Source organism: Oxyura jamaicensis, chromosome 1 (genome assembly GCF_011077185.1).
Source record: "Oxyura jamaicensis isolate SHBP4307 breed ruddy duck chromosome 1, BPBGC_Ojam_1.0, whole genome shotgun sequence".
In the NCBI taxonomy this organism is placed as follows: domain Eukaryota; kingdom Metazoa; phylum Chordata; class Aves; order Anseriformes; family Anatidae; genus Oxyura; species Oxyura jamaicensis.
Window position 1 is genome coordinate 54,491,663 of NC_048893.1, and position 18,212 is coordinate 54,509,874.

Consider the following 18,212-nt stretch of genomic DNA (forward strand, 5'->3'; position numbering starts at 1 on the left):
GCCTCTTCTAACTGACTGAGAAAAACTAACGCTGAAATGAGAAAAGCTCTGTAAGAGACGGAGCACCTTGTACGGGCACAGCTGGGGAAAACGCGGTGAAGAGGAATGGGGAGAAACATCCTCCCACACACCTGAGGATTTAATTTAAGCATTTTTCAGGTCTCAGCCATAAAAACAGCTCAATCTCAACTGCCCTGAAAAAGGCAATGGAGACTTCAAATTGGAAGGAAAAATGAATGCTCTTCTGTCACTTTCGATTTGTTATGCTGTAAGGCTGAATGTCCTGCAGTCAAATTATATTTCATCTGTTCTACCTAGCTTCTCAAGATAACCAGTCTCTACAGACACCAGATCTTTCCGGTGTTTCCCCATACAATGCCACTGCTTGCTACTGGACACACATCTGATTCCTGCAGGAAGTGGTGAGGCAGACTCGGTATCTTCCACACACTGTTGGTAGAGGGAGGGCTTTTTGCTTTTAAATTACGTGTATATATATATATGTGTATATATATATATATATGTACACAGTAATATACAGGATAAATTAAAATCTGTTACAGATACCGGTAAAAGTTAAATACATACGCTATGAACACCACATACACAAACATACAGACACACAAACGCCTATATGAAAATCAAATGCTCTCCTGCAGCTCCTCTTCTAGAGGAACGGAAAGCCAAACACCGAGTATGTGGCTAGAAAGAAGGGGGATCAGTCCCATCCACTCACAGGTACCTTGGTCGGCTGCAACGGCTTCAAATTGGTCATTAGTCAACGTCTCACAGCAGCACCACAGCTCTTTCAATACTGCTGGTGAAAGGGCTGGGGGATCAGCAAACTCAGAAACCAAGGTTGTCTGTTCACAAACCAGGGGCGAGATGGGCAGAAGCAATCCAAGTTTTTCCCATCTGCTGTCGCTCTCCTCTCCATCAAAACAGGCTGACCATGCCCTGGAAAAATCAGCAGGAGGTGCATCCTCTCAAGCCAATGAAGTCTGTTGATAAACTGATGCTAATGATGATTTGGATGTAAGTTGACAAGAAAAGATTAAATTCTCTGTCATCTTCAACTTCATGATAAATGCCAGCTACCAGGCCAGTAAGCTGACACTGACGACTTTCAGTTTACTGACCGAAGAGGGAGGGGTAGAAGATGTGACCAAGAGGGAGAGCTCTCTGCATCTTTGATCACCTATCCAGCTTTCCCCTCAAGCAGATTTTAAATTAAAAATAGGGCTGGTGAAGAGTTCAGTTCTATTTCTTGGTCCAAACTAAATTACCTTCTCTGCGTGCCCACAGAATATAAGAATACTTTACACTGGGAAGGGTATCAGGAGGTCATCTTATCCAACCCCCTGCTTCTAAAGAAAGTCCAACTACAGTAGGCCGCTCACTCAGTATTTTAATATCATCAAGGATGGAGATTCAGCAACCTCTCTGGGTTGTTTCTATGACTACTCTCATGGTGATGTGTCCTTCCTTATATTGAGAAGTCTATTCTCTGGCTGCTTCCCCCAGTAAAGGATCTGAGTTTAAGGCTAGTATCTCAAAACCTTTCTGAATTCTTCATACAAATACTTTTAGATTGGATGACATTCCATCCTCCAGCAAAGATCTGTTCTCTCAGCTTAACTTCACACCTTTCCAAAAAATAAGACAGTTACAATCCTATGCATATACTGTACAGTTAAAAAAAATTAAAACCCTACACACAGAGTCCTTTGGGAGTGCCGGTGTAGTGCATATGTACACAGGTCAGTTACACAGAAGTTGAGTAAATCCCAGGATCTTTTCCCATCAAAGTCCAGGCATGATGTAGGCGATGTTGTCTAGTGTGTTTGACTGGGAAAACAAATGCAATGTTTTAATGTCAGGTAAAAAAAAATTACATAGATCAGGGTACTACGCAGATTCGTTTGTCTTACAAGTTACTGTATCGTGAGACAATGAAACGGTCTAGTCACCACTAGCCCCCCACTGCTAGGCTTATTTTCACATTTTTGGAAACTTACCTAAACATAACGGTAGCCTAAGTATTTGGAAGCACCTAGAAATAAAGAAAATGTTCAAGGCTTTCCTCAGGTGACCTCCTCCTAATGAACCCCATCTCTGTCTTTGGATTTGAAAGAAGCCACATTGACTATATCTCATCAACCACTGGGAAGATGTGGTAAAGGACTTAGGTAAAGTAATCAGTGTTGTAGAGTGTAAAAACAACAAGAAAACTGACTTTAAATTCACAAGTCCTTTAAGAAATTCTACAGTTTATCAGAGAAAAACCCTCAAAAACACCCACTAGTAGGGTCTCAGAGAGAAAAAGAGGTGCCTTCCAGTTTTCTCTATTCCTTGTAACAAACTTCTGAGACTAGGAGTCCTTTTTTGCGTATAAGAAAACAACAGGCAGCAGTATATTATCTGTTTGTTCTTCAGATGCAGCATTTCGGTAACCTAAAATCTGTGGCTGGATGGCTGAAGGCCTTAGGAATACCTTTTAACTGCTGAAAACAGAGGAGCTGGATCCGTAATGATGGTTATTCTAAAATTTAACAATGCCACCTACTGACTGAAAATATAAATTGCATACTGTATGAACACAACTGCAGGCAACTTTGTCTTAGAATGCCAGTTTTTACGTGTCTGACTGTAAAAATTGGAGTAGTTTCTTTATTATCAAGCCTGGATACCAGTTTTCAGAAGTGAATGGTAAGTGCTTTAATCCACCTGAAGCTTCATTGCTCATTGTAACAAACAATAAGTTGATCAAGTTTCCAAGATAGGCACCATTAGTCATGTGGAAAAGGGGTGTCACTTGTTTTGAATGCACTTGGCAAGCAAGGAGAAAAGCATAGGATGTTTTTCCACGGCTTATGATGGGAACACCCCGCTGACTCAGCTTCTGTGTAGGCAATCAGTTTGTTGGAGCTCACAGCCTAAGCTGCCAAATTTGCTGCTGTTGTTAACAGTCATTTCTCAGAATGAATCAATATTTGGGATGTCCTACAGAAACATGCCAATTCATATCCTATTTTTGTTGTTCTCTCGTTCAGATAGGTTTTAAATCTCTTACTGTTTGCAGACTATATAATTATTTTTCATTTTTGCTCCTCTTCTCCTCGGCCTATTAGCGCCCTCTGTTGGAGGTACGACTTCTGATTCCTCTTCTACTGCTGCCATCTTAATCTATGTCCACATCATGCCACATTGAGGTCACAAGCTTTTACTCAATCAGGGCTCAGTAACAAGTATAATTTAAAGTGGAAAAGAACCTGTAGTTATCTAGTTCCTTAAAACACGGACTATTTTCCTTTCCTTGGATAAGGTTACACACGTGAAAGGCCCTACTCAGTCACATTAGGAATCCTAACTGAGATCACAAGTTATTTTTTATGTAGCAAAAGAAACAATGTGTGAACACAGAGCATGGAAGCTGCATCTGTTTTTTATGGAAAATCAGTACTTTCAAAAATTGTATGTGTATAGGTGCTTCTATTTGATTCAGATGGGTCAATTCAGTCCCTAAAACAGGACCTACACACGCTGCAACCAATGGAACAAATATTAAGTCACTGGAAAAAACAAACTACAACATTGTACAATAGCCTACAGCATTAACATCTTAAGGAATTTCAAGAAATATCCCTCTATAAAAATGTATGACCAAGACAATTTTCTTACTGCACTGGAATTATAATTGCATTGTAAAACTGATTCATTGGAAAACTATTTGGACTCTGCTGAAATTAACTGGGCTAGCATGAAAATAACCACAAGGAACTCACCAAAACCTGCTTAGGGCAGCCGTTCAACTCAGGTAGTTGTGTGGTCAGACATGCTAATGGGCCCAAAGCACAGATGATAGAATCCAGAAGTACTGACAAACTTCCTGAAACAGCCACCATTCCCTGGAAGTAAGGAAAGAAAAAAATTGAGCAAAATAAAAGGTCAGAAAGTTGTTGGGTTTATATTTAACTTAATTCCACAATTTCTGCAATATGGTTTCCTTGCCATTTCATAACATCTATTATTATAATTACCCGAATCCCAAAGGCAATAGTTTTTTTTATTATTATTATTGAAGCTTAAAGAAATATTAAGTCTGTAAAAATGCTTTAGTTATCAATATATCTTCAAGAATGGAATGTGTTTGTGTGCTGTTCTGTAAAGGGAGAGCTTTTTACTTCAAATTTTTTCCTTTGAAGAATGACCTCAGTGAGGTCCTACCAGAAACTGCAGAAATGCAGTAACATTTATTTTCTTGCTGATAAAACAAGCAAGCGTAGTGGGATGAGCTGACCATGTTAGCCATAAAATTCACTGACATTTGCTATTTGAGCCAAATGTGTGTTCTGCTTACAGGCTAAACTGAGTTCTAAACTCTGTGTGCGTGCACAATTACTATCGTGTAACACTAAAAAACCACTGGAAAATATTACATTTTCTACATTACCATTTAAGTTGAAACAACAGTAGCTGCTATTTAAAGCACTGGGAACATGATACCATCAAAAAACAACAGGACATACGGAAACATCTCGGTAACGGCCTTCTCTGATGGTTTTCTTAGAAGGCTTGAGACTGTAACTGGGCCAGAGATTGTCAAAAAAGTGAGAAAGAAACATCACCAGGGCAGCTGACCTAAACCAACCAAAGGGATATTCCATACCATATGATGTCACACTCAGCAAGCAAAGGTGGAAAAAGGAAGAAGAGGGGAGGGGTGGGCTCTCGTTGCAAAAACATCTGTCCTCCTCCCAAACACCGGCTACGTGCGCTGAGGCCCTGCTTCAAGGACGTGGTCAAGCATCGCTCATTTGTGGGAAGTGGAGATTAATTTCTTTCCTCTGCACTTCCACATAGCCTTTACTTGTTTTGTTTTGTTATTCCCTTTCCCCGTCCCTCTTCCCCTTTCCCTTTTTTCCCTTTAGTTGAATTGTTTAATTAAGAATAATATTTCCTTTATATTATTTATATCTATTATTTTTCTTTAATTAAAATACCTTATCTCAACCGGTGAGTTGTTCTTTTCCCCTTTACTTTTTCCCCTCCTCATCCGAGGAGGGGGAGTGAGAGATGGGTTGTGGTGTTCAGCTGCCTAGCATGGTAAAACCACCACAGATACCACCCTCAGCTCTCTCTCCTCTGTGATGCCACAGGAGGCTCTATGCTCTTTGATGCCACACTAGGCTCTCCTCTGTGATGCCACACTAGGCTCTCTCTCTTCTGTGATGCCACACTAGGGTCTCCCGGACCTTTGTGATGCCACACGGGATCCCTCTCCTCTGTGATGCCACACTAGGGTCCCTGCCCACTGTGATGCCACCCTAGGCTCTCCTCTGTGATGCCACACTAGGGTCCCTCTCCTCTGTGATGCCACACTAGGGTCTCCCCGTCCTCTGTGATGCCACACTAGGGTCCCTTAGTCAAGTTAAAACAATCGAAATGGAAGTCAGCTCGTTTAGTAAGGGAAGAAGCCTCTCCTAAGTTGGAGGGAGAAGGGGAAGAGGCAGGCACCTCTAAAGCAGCGACAGCACAAAACCAGCAGGAAGAAGAGATGGAAACCATAAACCAATGAGAAACCACTCGATCCCTATCCCTGAGCAAGTTGCAAGAAATACAAAAGGATTATGGTCGACACCCAGGTGAACACATCCTCACCTGGCTGCTTCGATGCTCGGACACTGGGGCCAATAGCCATCAATTAGAAGGCAATGAAGCCAAGCAGTTGGGATCCCTCTCTAGAGAAATGGTAATTGATAAAGGAATTGGGAGAGGGACGCAGGTTCACAGGTTCTCGGCCTCTGGAGGTGACTCCTGGCAGCTGTGAAAGAAAGGTATCCCCATAAGGAAGACATTGTATATCAAGTAGGCAAGTGGGCCACTGTGGATAAAGGTCTCCAGCAACTGAGGGAATTAGCTGTGCTGGAGATGATTTATAGTGATTTGGACAATGCCCAGACACCTAAAGATCCCGATGAAGTCCAGTGCACAACATCCATGTGGCGTAAATTGGTGCAGAGTGCACCATCATCTCATGCCAGTACACTGGCAATATTTAATTGGGATGAGGGCATGGGACCAACAGTGTATAATCTGTCCTGCCAGCTTAAAAAATATGAAGACAATCTCTCTGCTCCACCACGGGCCTGTGTCTCAGCTGTGGAGAAACTGTCCAAAAGACTTGACCGCCTCGTAGAACGAGCATACTCCCCCTCATCCAGACAGAGTGATAGTTCAGCCACTAAGAATCAGTATTTTCCTGCTCGAGAGAGAGAGTACCCAAGACGCACACCACGTGGCACCTTGTGGTTTTATCTGCGTGACTATAGGGAACATAGGAGGAAATGGGATGGCGTACCTACTTCAACCCTAGCTGCTTGGGTACGTGAACTGAAAGGAAATACAGCAGCAAGAAGAGGGGCCCCTAAGAAAAACGCTGCTCCAGTTTCGGTTGGGCAGTTCTCCAGAGGCAGTAGAAGAGCTGATGTTATTCTTGACCCTGATGAAGGGACCTCTGCTTCTCATTTGCAAGAATTAAGTGGCAGACGCTCCAACCAGGACTAGAGGGGCCCTGCCCCTGGCCAGGTAGAGGAGAGGGATAACCGGATTTATTGGACTGTGTGGATCCGATGGCCTGGCACATTGGAACCACAAGAATACAAAGCTCTAGTGGACACTGGCGCACAATGTACTTTAATGGCATCAGACTACCAAGGGACAGAACCCATCTGTATCTCTGGAGTGATGGGGGGATCCCAACAGCTAACTGTACTGGAAGCTGAAGTGAGTCTAACTGGGAATGAATGGCAAAAGCATCCTATTGTGACTGGCCCAGAGGCTCCATGCATCCTTGGCATAGACTACCTCAAGAGAGGGTACTTCAAGGATCCAAAAGGGTACCGGTGGGCTTTTGGCATAGCTGCTTTGAGCACAGAGAAGATTAGGCAACTGTCTACCCTACCTGGCCTTTCAGAAGACCCCTCCGTTGTAGGATTGTTTAAGGTTGAAAAACAGCAGGTACCAATCGCTACCACAAGGTTGGTGCGATATTGCCGTCGGTGCACCGTTGTGGTAGCGATTGGTACCAGCTGTTTTTCAACCTTAAACAATCCTACAACAGATGGGGATATCGGGTGTGTGCCCCAAGGAGATCCAACTTCGGCAGAAAACTAAACTGTAATCTAAGTTCTATGTTGCAGGAAGACACTGCAAGATCAAAAACAGGTCAACTTTGCAAGGAACTGGGCAAGTGCAACAAGGACTTGAGCTAAGCCGGTGCTGGTGTCCAGACATCCAACTCCGCCTGCCCTGAGTGGCCACTTTGGCAGATGAAGACTGAATCGTCAACAGTTCTTATGGACGTTTTCCGAGAGAGACCTATAGTATGTAAAGATGTACCTACCTATCAATTTGTTAAAGAACAAGGAACAATGATGATGAGGATATGCCAAAGCATGGGGGACCTGAGAGTGACACACATGTTATGGAATAAGGGGTGGAGGTTGTACTGAGTCTGGCTGGGATGTTAACTTTCCCCGCAGCAGTGCTGTGCTCTGCACTTGTAGCCCGAACAGCAGTGGTATCACACCGGTGTTGTGTCTGCTGCTGAGCAGTGCTGGCACAGCATCAGGACTTTCTTTAACCCTCCTAGGGGGTAGGCAAAAAAGTGAGAAAGAAACATCACCAGGGCAGCTGACCTAAACCAACCAAAGGGATATTCCATACCATATGATGGTATGGAAGCAGTCAGCAAGCAAAGGTGGAAAAAGGAAGAAGAGGGGAGGGGTGGGCTCTCGTTGCAAAAACATCTGTCCTCCTCCCAAACACCGGCTACGTGCGCTGAGGCCCTGCTTCAAGGACGTGGTCAAGCATCGCTCATTTGTGGGAAGTGGAGATTAATTTCTTTCCTCTGCACTTCCACATAGCCTTTACTTGTTTTGTTTTGTTATTCCCTTTCCCCGTCCCTCTTCCCCTTTCCCTTTTTTCCCTTTAGTTGAATTGTTTAATTAAGAATAATATTTCCTTTATATTATTTATATCTATTATTTTTCTTTAATTAAAATACCTTATCTCAACCGGTGAGTTGTTCTTTACTTTTTCCCCTCCTCACCTGAGGAGGGGGAGTGAGAGATGGGTTGTGGTGTTCAGCTGCCTAGCACGGTAAAACCACCACAAGGACATAGAGCTGCAAGCGAAGGACCTGTCTTTCTTTGACACCTACTGTTTACTGAGAAACAAGGCTTTTTATTTCACTGAAAATAAACAACAATGCATTAAAGAAACATGACACACCACCTGTAATTTCTCTTCCTAGTATAAAAGCATTGTCTGTTTAAGTAAAACAAAATAATAACTCCCCAATCCTATGTGTAAATTATATGACATCACTGAGACGTTGCTGGTTACAGACTCACCTCTGTTTCCTGCAGTCTGTGTCCAATGAGGCTCAGGGATTCCCCCAGCAATTGTAAATGTGCAGCTACATCTATAGGTTCTGTCTCAGGGAGTTTGGCTGGTGAGGAAGGCAACACCACAGTGCTGGTGGGGGATTTCTTTTGAGGGGAAATCACTCCTGGTGGAGAAGCTGTAAATACATGAATTAAAATTCCGTATTATCCACTTTCATTCTTTTACTTTCAAGTCTATTTGCTTTCTAAAGTTCAAATCTCAAAGATGTGAGATGCTTAAATAGTTCTGTGGATCTTCTCCTGTTGTCTTTAGAGAAAGAACTTGCCTTCAAAGCATGTACCTCAGCTGCCTGCAATCTGGTAGAAGATTTGGTAAATAGAGATGCCAAGCCAAAAACAACCCTTTCTCCCCTTCCACCTAGCTACACTCACTAGAACTTCTCTGTTGCCTCTGCTTGCTTTATGTTTCAAACCCTGAAGTGCTAAAACCAGTATCATCTTACTAATTAGACAAGGAAATCTTTTTGAAAAGTGCTGATATCATTCTTGCTCCTGAAGAAACACTGTTGTTGAGTAATATGATATGATAATATATATGAAAAAATATATAAAGTAATATGAGAAAATGTCAAGACTTGTGAAAAAGCAGGTAGGATGAGAAACAAGAAAGGACCTTTGTTCATTATTTTACAGTCCACACCATCTTCCCTACTCCAAAAAAAAAAAACAAAAAACCACAAGTAGAGCATATGAAGTGCAACAATTACCTTTTATTTTTGGAGCACCATCTGAAGACGATGCCTTTCGCTTCACAGTGGTGGCTTCTGCTTTATTCTGCTTGTGCTGCAGATACTGAGCTTTCTGTTTCCAGACCTGCAGTTACCACGGTATGAAAAGAGACATTTACAGCATTAGGTAATTTTCATATCTGATGCCAAGACCTGGAGGCAAAATGACGTTACATAGTTTATTTTATGACCACAAGGGCAAGGCAACACACTCTTCCATATCTGGGGGACAGAGGTAATATTTCTTCAAGGTATGGTGGAATTACTGTCAGCACGTTCTGACCTAAGCACACAGTTTACAAAAATCATTTAAAAAAAAACATCTCACACATGCTTACCAGTTTATCCTTCTCAGGGAGCTGCTTCCACACTTCTGCCAGCTTTTTACTTAGGTCTCCAAAATCTGATAGGAGGAGAAATAAAAATGTTTCAAATAAATTAAATAATAAAGTTGTGGTGAGAACATAGGAAATTTATGTGAATGTCAACAGTGTGAAAAACTGGCCTACACATACACATTTAGGAAGCAACCTGTTCCGCCAGTGGAACTCTCCACACTGTCCAGAAAATGATTTTCAGTGTGCATCATTTCCCTTACTGTCTAAAATGAAGAAAAAATTAAAAAAACAAACAAACAAACAAACAAAACCCCACAACCTGATACAGGGAATGTAAGACTGTAAGACTACATGTGCTGAAAAATGACACAACAAAGACAACTCTTTAGGTAAAAGAAAGGGAGAGTAGGCAGTTCCTTCATCCAGATTCACAGCTTGGTTAATATACAATGAAAGCAAATCATGAAATCCATTTCTGTCCTTTTGCTACCTGAAAAATTAAGAGGTCGATATGATACAGAGAAGGTATGTCCTGTTAATTAATCAGACTGATGTATAATCAAGAATAAAGACGGCTAGATTATTTTCTCACCTATCCTGGGGTGCTCTGACACAATATTTGTACGATATTCCTTGCAAAACACTTGATAAGCAGACATGTTCTTCTTCTTTGGCTAGTCAGAAGAAGAAAAGAAAACAAAGATTTTTAGTTATAAAGGGACCTACTCAAATTTATTAATAATTCTGCATTTATCAAACACTTAAAGGGAGATACTGTTCTTAGATCAAGAAGGTAAAATGGCAGTTTTACATGTGTTACATAAATTTACTTGCTGAATTTATCGGGTATGAAAGCACAAGAACCAGCCAGAATCAGTTTTAGCATAAGGCTTATCTTGCAACAACTCTATCAATACAATTCATTCATAAATCACCTCCTTTGCTCTTCTAAATCCACGATCAACATTTAATGCTGTTCATATATCTCAGTTTTAAAACTTAAAATTGATTAAAATAACAAAAACCCCATCATACTATTCACAGTACCTACCACGGACCTGTCAAAACAGTTCAGTTTTGTTCTGTTCTATCTATGTTTTGTTCTATTCCTTGCATCCTTACAGATCACTTCGTATTTGCAGGAAAACAAACTGTGTAAGATAGCAGAGGCATAAGCAACTTCCAAACTGCGATCAGAAAAAACTTACTACACAGGACACAGTGAGAGCTGCACAAATTTGGGCTATGGTCACCCATTTCCTGGTACAAAGCAACTCTTGTCTATCTGGCAAAAACGGTTTTACCCTATTATACACTTACATAGCTATAATTATATTATCTAGAAATCTCAGACACACTCCAGCTACAATTTTTCCTACTTGCACTTCTGAGCATTAACTGTGGAAACCTGAATTTATGAGTACAGGATGAAAGTGGAAATGTGGCAGTCTGTAAGAATTACATCTTTATCTTAATAAAGGAATAAATGGGTGAATAACTTCACTCTTCCAAGTTAAGAATTCAATTCCTTTTTTACAGGAACTGTGATGATGGACTAGATGATTCCCAGACAAGACTAAAACTCTACCTGATAATAGTTAGAACCAGTTACCTTAGAAAACAATGTAGTTGTGGCATGGTCTGTACCAAGCAGATTAAGTATAACCTTTTCAAAGGACCGTTATTGGCTAAAGACTGCCTGTGTCACAGAAAAACCCCAATGGTTTATATTTCTTTTGCTATGAACAGAAATGACAGTAGCTGAAATACTTTTGCCAAACATGCTGCAATGAAACCATCAATGCTACTATTAATTATGCTTCCATTTAACAAGATTTTGGAATGAAGTGTGTAATTCACCATTACCCACCACCCAATTGCAATTTCCCCTTCAATTTTTCCTTACTTTTTCCCTTTCTCTTTCCCTTTCTCGTTCCTTTTCCTTTTCTCGTTCCTTTTCTCTTTCTCGTTCCTTTTCTCTCTCCTTTTCCTTTTCTCTTTCCTTTTCCTTTTCTCGTTCCTTTTCTCGTTCCTTTTCTCTTTCTCTTTCCTTTTCTTGTTCCTTTTCTCTTTCTCTTTCCTTTTCCTTTTCTCGTTCCTTTTCCTTTTCTCTTTCCTTTTCTTTTTCCTTTTCCCATTTTTCAGCTTTTTCCTTCTCCTTTTCTTCCTTCTTCCTCCTCTTCTCACTTTGTCCATCTGAGTGATAAATAGTAGGATGAGGTGGAGGAAGAACATAGGAAGTACTCGAAGGTGGTGGTGGTGATACTGTTACTTCTGCTACTGCCACAGAAGAGTGCCCAGAACTCTTTTTAGATTTAGAGTGCTTCTTCTCTCTGTGTTTCTCCTTGTCTTTTTTTTTCTTACTTTTTTTTGACTTCTTCTTCTTCTTGATTTCCCGGTAGGAGTCATCTATCACTAGTTCTCCAGCCTCCAACTCCCCACCAGAAGAGGAACCAGATTCTGGTGGTGCCTCCACACCTGACGTCTCATACTCACTCCCATGGCCTTCTGAAAACACGGATGAGTCGGCACCAAAACTCTCAGATGGGGGATGTGGGTCTGGAGGAGGTTTGTGCTTCTTCCGGGACGATTTCTGGAAGCTCTGCACTTCATGACCCAGATGGAATGAGCCTTGCTCATCTCGAGATGATTTTTTAGAAGATTTCTTTGCAGCTGCTGGTGCTGAAGAGTAGGAGAAAGAATCATCATCTGCTGCACTACTTTTCTCTTTTGGTGAAAGGATAAGCTTCATCTTCAAGCCATCAGGTTCACGAAGAGTAAGGGTCTCTGTGTTCACATAGAGAGGTTTCATTTTTTTAGTTTTGTGGTAGCTGCCATCATCCACTGAGTGCTCCCCACTGCTTCCGCTCGATTTCTTCTTGTGGTGCTCCTTTTTGCTTTCAGAATGGCCAGAGGAAGAGTAAGACGATTTTTCGGATGTCTTCTTTGAAGACTTGGAGCTTGTGGCCAAAGGTGAGGTGATAGCCTTGAGCACATCCATGTTTTTATCAGCAGAGGAGGGGCTAGAAACTGCTTTTTTCTTCTTCTTTGATGGTGGATCCAAAGATGAAAGATCTGAAAAAAAGTCAAGAGAAATGTTCATCAAGATGATTCCCTTAGAGACAGCACTACGCTGGTCAAAAAAAAATGAGGTGAGAACCTTGCAATACTTGTCATTACAGCTAACCGATCTGTGTCCTGTCTCAAGAAGAAAGTCTCTGAAATTTGCAGGCAGCTCAGTGTGTCCTTAGGGATATGAATCAGGAGTTGTAACACCAGAGCTGATCAAAATATTTAATGCAGAAAGACAGAGTGAGAAAGTTCTTGAACTTTCATCAAACTTTGTATTCTATCATAAACCAGCATATTTTGATGAAAATACATCTTACTGAACCTGAAATATTACACCTCAAGTGCAAGGTTGTCACATTACTTCTAGCTGAGACCAATGAATTGAGAACATGAGCTTTTTCATTCTAAAAACAGACTTCTGATAAAATTTCAGTTTATAAAGATATTCCAAAGATGTGGCTTCTTTTGGAATTGGGACAAAAATAAATCTTAAACCTGTTAAGCTTTTATGAGCTGAATTATCATTTCCTGGCCAGCTTTTTCATTGTGAGAATAATATTTCTGTATTTAAACTGAACCAAAAGCATTCATTATGTAACTTGACACATTCTGCTTTTATAAATTCACAGAAATTAATTAATATTATCTGCAAATGAAATTACAGCTCATAATAAAAAAAGAATGCAAACGCAAAAAAAGGAAGGCATGGGTTAGAAAATAAACTTGTCAATGAGAAAGGACATGGAAGAAGATTCCTGCCCTAACAACAGTAACTTTTATGCTAGTCTTTGGAAACGTCATCCTCTAATCTTTTGCTGTCTGGTGCAGCAGAAACCTGATCGGAACCAGGTTTTTGATTACACCCATCTGTCTTAGGACAAGGAATTTTCCCCCATAAAGTGCTAACCACAGAGTTTGATGACATTGGTTTAACAGCATCTTTTGCTCAAAATCATCATCTGCCAGCCCCTTCTGCTGCCTGACTGCCGTCTTACCTCTGGAGCAGTACTCATCGGAGGAGTGCTTCTTCTTCTTTTTGTGAGGTTCTGTTCCTGGAAAGAGCTCACTGTCCTAGAATAAGAACAAAAAAAAAAAAGATGCTGATAAACAACACGGAAATAATTTGAGATTTGCATGGACTGGTGACAGAGATGATAATTTCTGGGAGATATCAAGAGACATTTGTACTACTGCGATGCCAAAGAACCCTAGGTGTGAACGAAGATTCTCATTCTAGGAACTAAACCAGCAAAGGAAACATAGTCTGTCCCCAGAAGTCCACAGTGTAGATTTAAGGTAAGAGACAAAAAGCAGGGTATGGACAGGGGGGAGAATACAAAACCCAGTATTAGTCAGAATTGGTTTCAGCACATCAGACAACTGGCATCAAGCTTTCTGTGGACACTGCAGCACAAAAGGACAATAAGGAAAGACAGATCTCGACAGGGAGTTCCCCTCCAGTGAGAGGAGCACTACACAAGAAAACCTGAAAAAGTCCTGAAAATGTTAAGAAATGGCCAGTGAAAGCCAGTACTTGGACATCAGCCGATAGGTTGATAAAAGATCGACAGCTACCTCTTAATAAAGCTAAGAAATAACTAAGCATGCATAGGCTGTCCAGCCTTTAAGCAATTCATATTTAATGTGCTGAAGAAGATAAAAGTGAAAGAAGGGACAGAAAAGTGACAATTAAAATGATGGGCCAGAAAACTGACCAAAATAACTCATGTCACCCAATTATTATTTGTTTCTTGACTGATTTATGGTCTAAAAATGAAGCTCCTCTATAGAATTCTATCTACATGGTAGAGGATTTCCAATTTAAACTTGAACATCTTTAGCAGATTAAAAAAAAAATAAAACCAATCATTAGATAGTCACCTTTGAGCTAACAGGTGAAATTTTAACTCAGAGAAAGTTTTGAAACTGTTGCAACATGATTTCAGAGTTACGGCCCCAAGGAGACAAACAGGGCAAGTTCACTACTCTCAAGAACTATTGTTTCAGGCTGTATGCAGAACCAGGAAGACAGCAGTGCATCAGTTCACATTTTATTCATTCTTTGCTGGCTATTAATGCAACTATAAATTCGAAATCCCATTTCTTTGTGTAAAAAGTCAGTTATGCTATCTCAGCACTTGCACCGTTGCATAGTAAGGCTAGGATGAGATCCTATCACCCTATTTTCTGCTGCCAGAAAAAAACAGAATTGGTTGAAATTGGAACTAACCCCCTCCATTTCCCCAACAAAACTACTGAACAATTCAGGACATGATTACCTGTACTTGCTGTCTTCTACAGGCATTTTGATATACAAAAGAACATTGAAACATTCCAGCCCATTTTATCTTAAGCTTTCCACACTTTCTTACACCTTAAACCTTTTCTCTGAAGGCTTCCTGACCTGTGTTGTTATTCTCTCCTCCTCTTGCAGCTGATCCCTGTAAGACCTTTTTTTCTCTCGCTGTGTCCTGACCGTAGCCAGCTCCACATCACTTCGGTCACTGTCTAGGAACTCTACAATTTATGCGAAATAGGAAAAAAAAAATGAAGAAATGAAATACCATCTTAAGGAACAGTAGGCACATTGACTATGCACAAAATAAGACAGGAGTGGACATTGGCATGGAGTGATGCACAAAACCCAAAAAGCACTTGGGAGTGAAAGATAACATTCCGACCTCTGACTGTAGGGACAGGGGTCAGAGCTCTAATGCTATAACACAAATTCTCAAGATAGCGTTTCTAATCCTTGTCGATTTCTTCCTAAAGTCCTAACTGGACTTAGAAATGTTATCAAGACTTACTGTATAGAATCTTGGAATTGCTTAGGTTGGAAAAGGCCTCTAAGATCAAGTCCCTCTGGTCTCCCATTTCACCCTGACCTAGCAGGGAGAAGAAAGGCTGCAGGGGCAGAGTTCCCAGTCATGGTGGTTGCATCAGGAAATACCACCTGTTCCTCTAATCCCAGCACTGCGCATCTTGGAGTCAAGGGCTTGGGAACCTGCAGAATCTTCACCAGACTAAATTTAAGGTCTAATACCCTTCAATGGTCCACGGGAGACTAGCTTCCTTTCCCACTCTCTGACACCATGAGTGCTGCAGAGGGCACCCTTTTTTTTGGCTACTCCCCCTGAGATTATGAAGCATTCATACCTTCTTTCTTCTTGGAGTCATCATAAGCCATGGCGGTCCTTCAGGAGCCTGAGAATGTGTTGCCACGCCTGGGCTCCTTCCCCTGTTCCCATCTAAAGGAAAAGATCTGAGAAACAGAGAATGAAAATAACCCTCCCATAAAAAAGAATCACAACGTAAAACGGGAAACTTCCTCTGAAACAAATTAAGAATCTCTGGAAGACAGTGGGAAAGAAGTCTACCTCCTCTTCAGCTGATACCCTTAGGGTTTGACAGATTTTTTTTAAATTAAGTTGGAGTGGTTTTTTTTTTGTTGTTTTTAAAGATATAACAAGACCATCTATTCACTGTAAAATCTCTGCATCATTAAAATAATTTATTCATAAAAATGGAAAGAGGGTGAGAATATAGCTGTTCGACTTTCATGACAAACAAAACTGTATCTGAACTTGTGTCCAAGTCACGTTTCATCAGAAACCACTGTAGCAAACAGTGGGATACTTAAAAAAAAATACCAAACCCCTGAATCTCAGATGAAGTGAAGGAAAAAGACGAAACCAGGCAGGGATCATTGTGCTACATAAGAATTATTTCAAATCTTTTGAACTGAAGGGTTGCACACCTTGTAATGAAGGTGTACACCGTGCTGATGTGTCTCCTGCCACTACCGCTGCAGCCATTCTGAATGTCAGCCTGGGAAAGGAAACGGAGGAAAGTGTTCCTTTCTGCTAGGACTTCTGCATCACCCAAGCTCCTGCAAGCTCCCAGATTTCAGGTCTCGCTTGAGTCAGTCTATTCCACAGTTGCCAGCATGCAGGAATAGGTATGGAATAGCTGCACTCCTCTGAGTACACTGCTTTTGTTTTTCAGGCAGTGAACTGATGAGCAGGAAAATGATGATCTCTCATAAGCGATTAAAGCAACTGCACCCAACTGATTCTGTGTGGTGGTTGTGTATGTGTGTGCACGCACACGTGAAGGTTCAACCACAAAGATCATGAAGTTTGCTCTTTCTAGCTCTCAGGGTAATCTTGCCACATTTAGGTTACATTTGAGTACCTAGAGAGCAGGGAACTTAGGCTACATTTCTGCATTTACATCAATTTAATAAATAATTGGTCGAGGCTGAGAAAGTACAATGCATTCATCTTATGGCGGTTACTTCAGTGAAAGCACAAACTGGCGACTAATTCAAGCCGGCAGATACAGAGATGTTTCTGGTGAAATTCATAACAATACAAGTGAATTCTTTGGGTTTTGGGAAGTCACCCACCACAAAAGTGTTTTAAGTGAGTATTCTGACTACTATACGTTGTGTGTGGTGAGCACAGTGATTTGTAGGCAGAATTGATGTACGTGCGCAACAGCGTCGCTCTGTACAATAAAAAAAAAACAAAGCCAAACAACCGTCTTGCCACTTGTGGGCTTCCAGTCTTGAGTGAGATCCTGCAAACACCTCATGACATTCAGCTCCCTGCTGCCTGGTGGAGCTCAGCGGGAACACGGGCGATGCGACCGCACGGCGCTCAGGTCCGGGGCCTGCTGTAGGCACCGCTCAGCACCGCAGAGCCGCTGACAGTCCCTCACGAACGGGTGATTCGAGGAAAACAAGATTTATTTATAAACGTGCGCCCCCTCCTCACCGCCCACGGCTGCGGGACCAAGCCCCCCCGCGCCCCCCACGCCACCCCCGGGTTCCTGTCGCGACTCTCTCCTCATCACGATGCCCTCACGATGCGACACACGGGCGGCCGGAGGGGGGGGGGGGGCGCAAACCCCACCATCGACCCCTCCGCCGCCCCACCGTGCAGCGGGGCCGCTCCCCGGGGCCCCCCCGCCTCCTTCGGCCGCCCCGCTCCCTCCTGTCCCCCCTCTCACCCGAGCGGGCCCCGGGGGCAGGGGACGGGGGGGAGGCGCCGCGGCCGCCTCACTCCGCGCCGCCGCTTCCCGCCTCGCCGCCCTCCGCCGCCGCCGCCATCTTGGGGAAGGAGACAAGGGCCGAGCGCCGAGCGCCTCCGACGGGGGGCGGGAGCGCCGAGCGCGTCGATGGGCGGGGAGGAGGGGGCGCCATGTTGGCCCCATGGCCGTCAGGCGCACACCGCCTGCCTTTCCGAGCCCCTGGCACCCGGTGGCAGCTTCCTCGCTGTGCATGTGCTTGTGCTGTCACGGCACAGCAGCCCCTCCCTCGTCACCACGTCCTTACAGGGTCTGGGAGCTGGCTGTGCTTCCAGCAGGGGTTAGGTTTTCGGGTGGCTGTGCCTGCCGCTGTGGGATCGATAGCAAAGAGTGAAGTCCTGTTCCTGAGAGAGCTTCTGAGCGATTCGTCATGCACGCACATGAACAGGCACATCTCCTCCAAGCCTGTCTGGTTGCCTGAGGAATCAGCTCGATGTGCTTCAGAGGCGCAGATGGAGTCGGGACCACCAGCGGGGCTGAGATGAGTGTGTCTGCGCAGCACGCCCAGGGCT

General features: G+C 42.7%; 1 protein-coding gene across 1 annotated transcript; it reads right to left on the reverse strand.

Annotated features, from left to right (window-relative positions):
• Positions 1-1,390: 1,390 nt before the first annotated feature.
• On the reverse strand, positions 1,391-17,762 carry HMGXB4 (HMG-box containing 4). The gene is made up of 11 exons (XM_035340492.1): positions 17,623-17,762; positions 15,766-15,871; positions 15,014-15,126; positions 13,605-13,680; positions 11,668-12,612; positions 10,130-10,213; positions 9,538-9,602; positions 9,179-9,284; positions 8,418-8,587; positions 3,786-3,908; positions 1,391-1,848 (listed from the first exon to the last, which is right to left on the reverse strand). Exons 2-11 carry the CDS (start codon positions 15,794-15,796, stop codon positions 1,804-1,806), a joined length of 1,758 nt encoding a protein of 585 aa, XP_035196383.1. The 5' UTR covers positions 15,797-15,871; positions 17,623-17,762; the 3' UTR covers positions 1,391-1,803.
• Positions 17,763-18,212: the final 450 nt, after the last annotated feature.

What these genes read in the sequence shown, in the direction of transcription:
- HMGXB4 (XM_035340492.1), bottom strand. Translation starts at nt 15,796, where the DNA reads ATGGCTTATGATGACTCCAAGAAGAAAGAAG. An exon ending in TGACTCCAAGAAGAAAGAAG is followed by an intron (nt 15,127 to 15,765) that starts GTATGAATGCTT and finishes CATAAATTGTAG; the next exon opens with AGTTCCTAGACAGTGACCGA. An exon ending in CGATGAGTACTGCTCCAGAG is followed by an intron (nt 12,613 to 13,604) that starts GTAAGACGGCAG and finishes ACTTTTTTTCAG; the next exon opens with ATCTTTCATCTTTGGATCCA.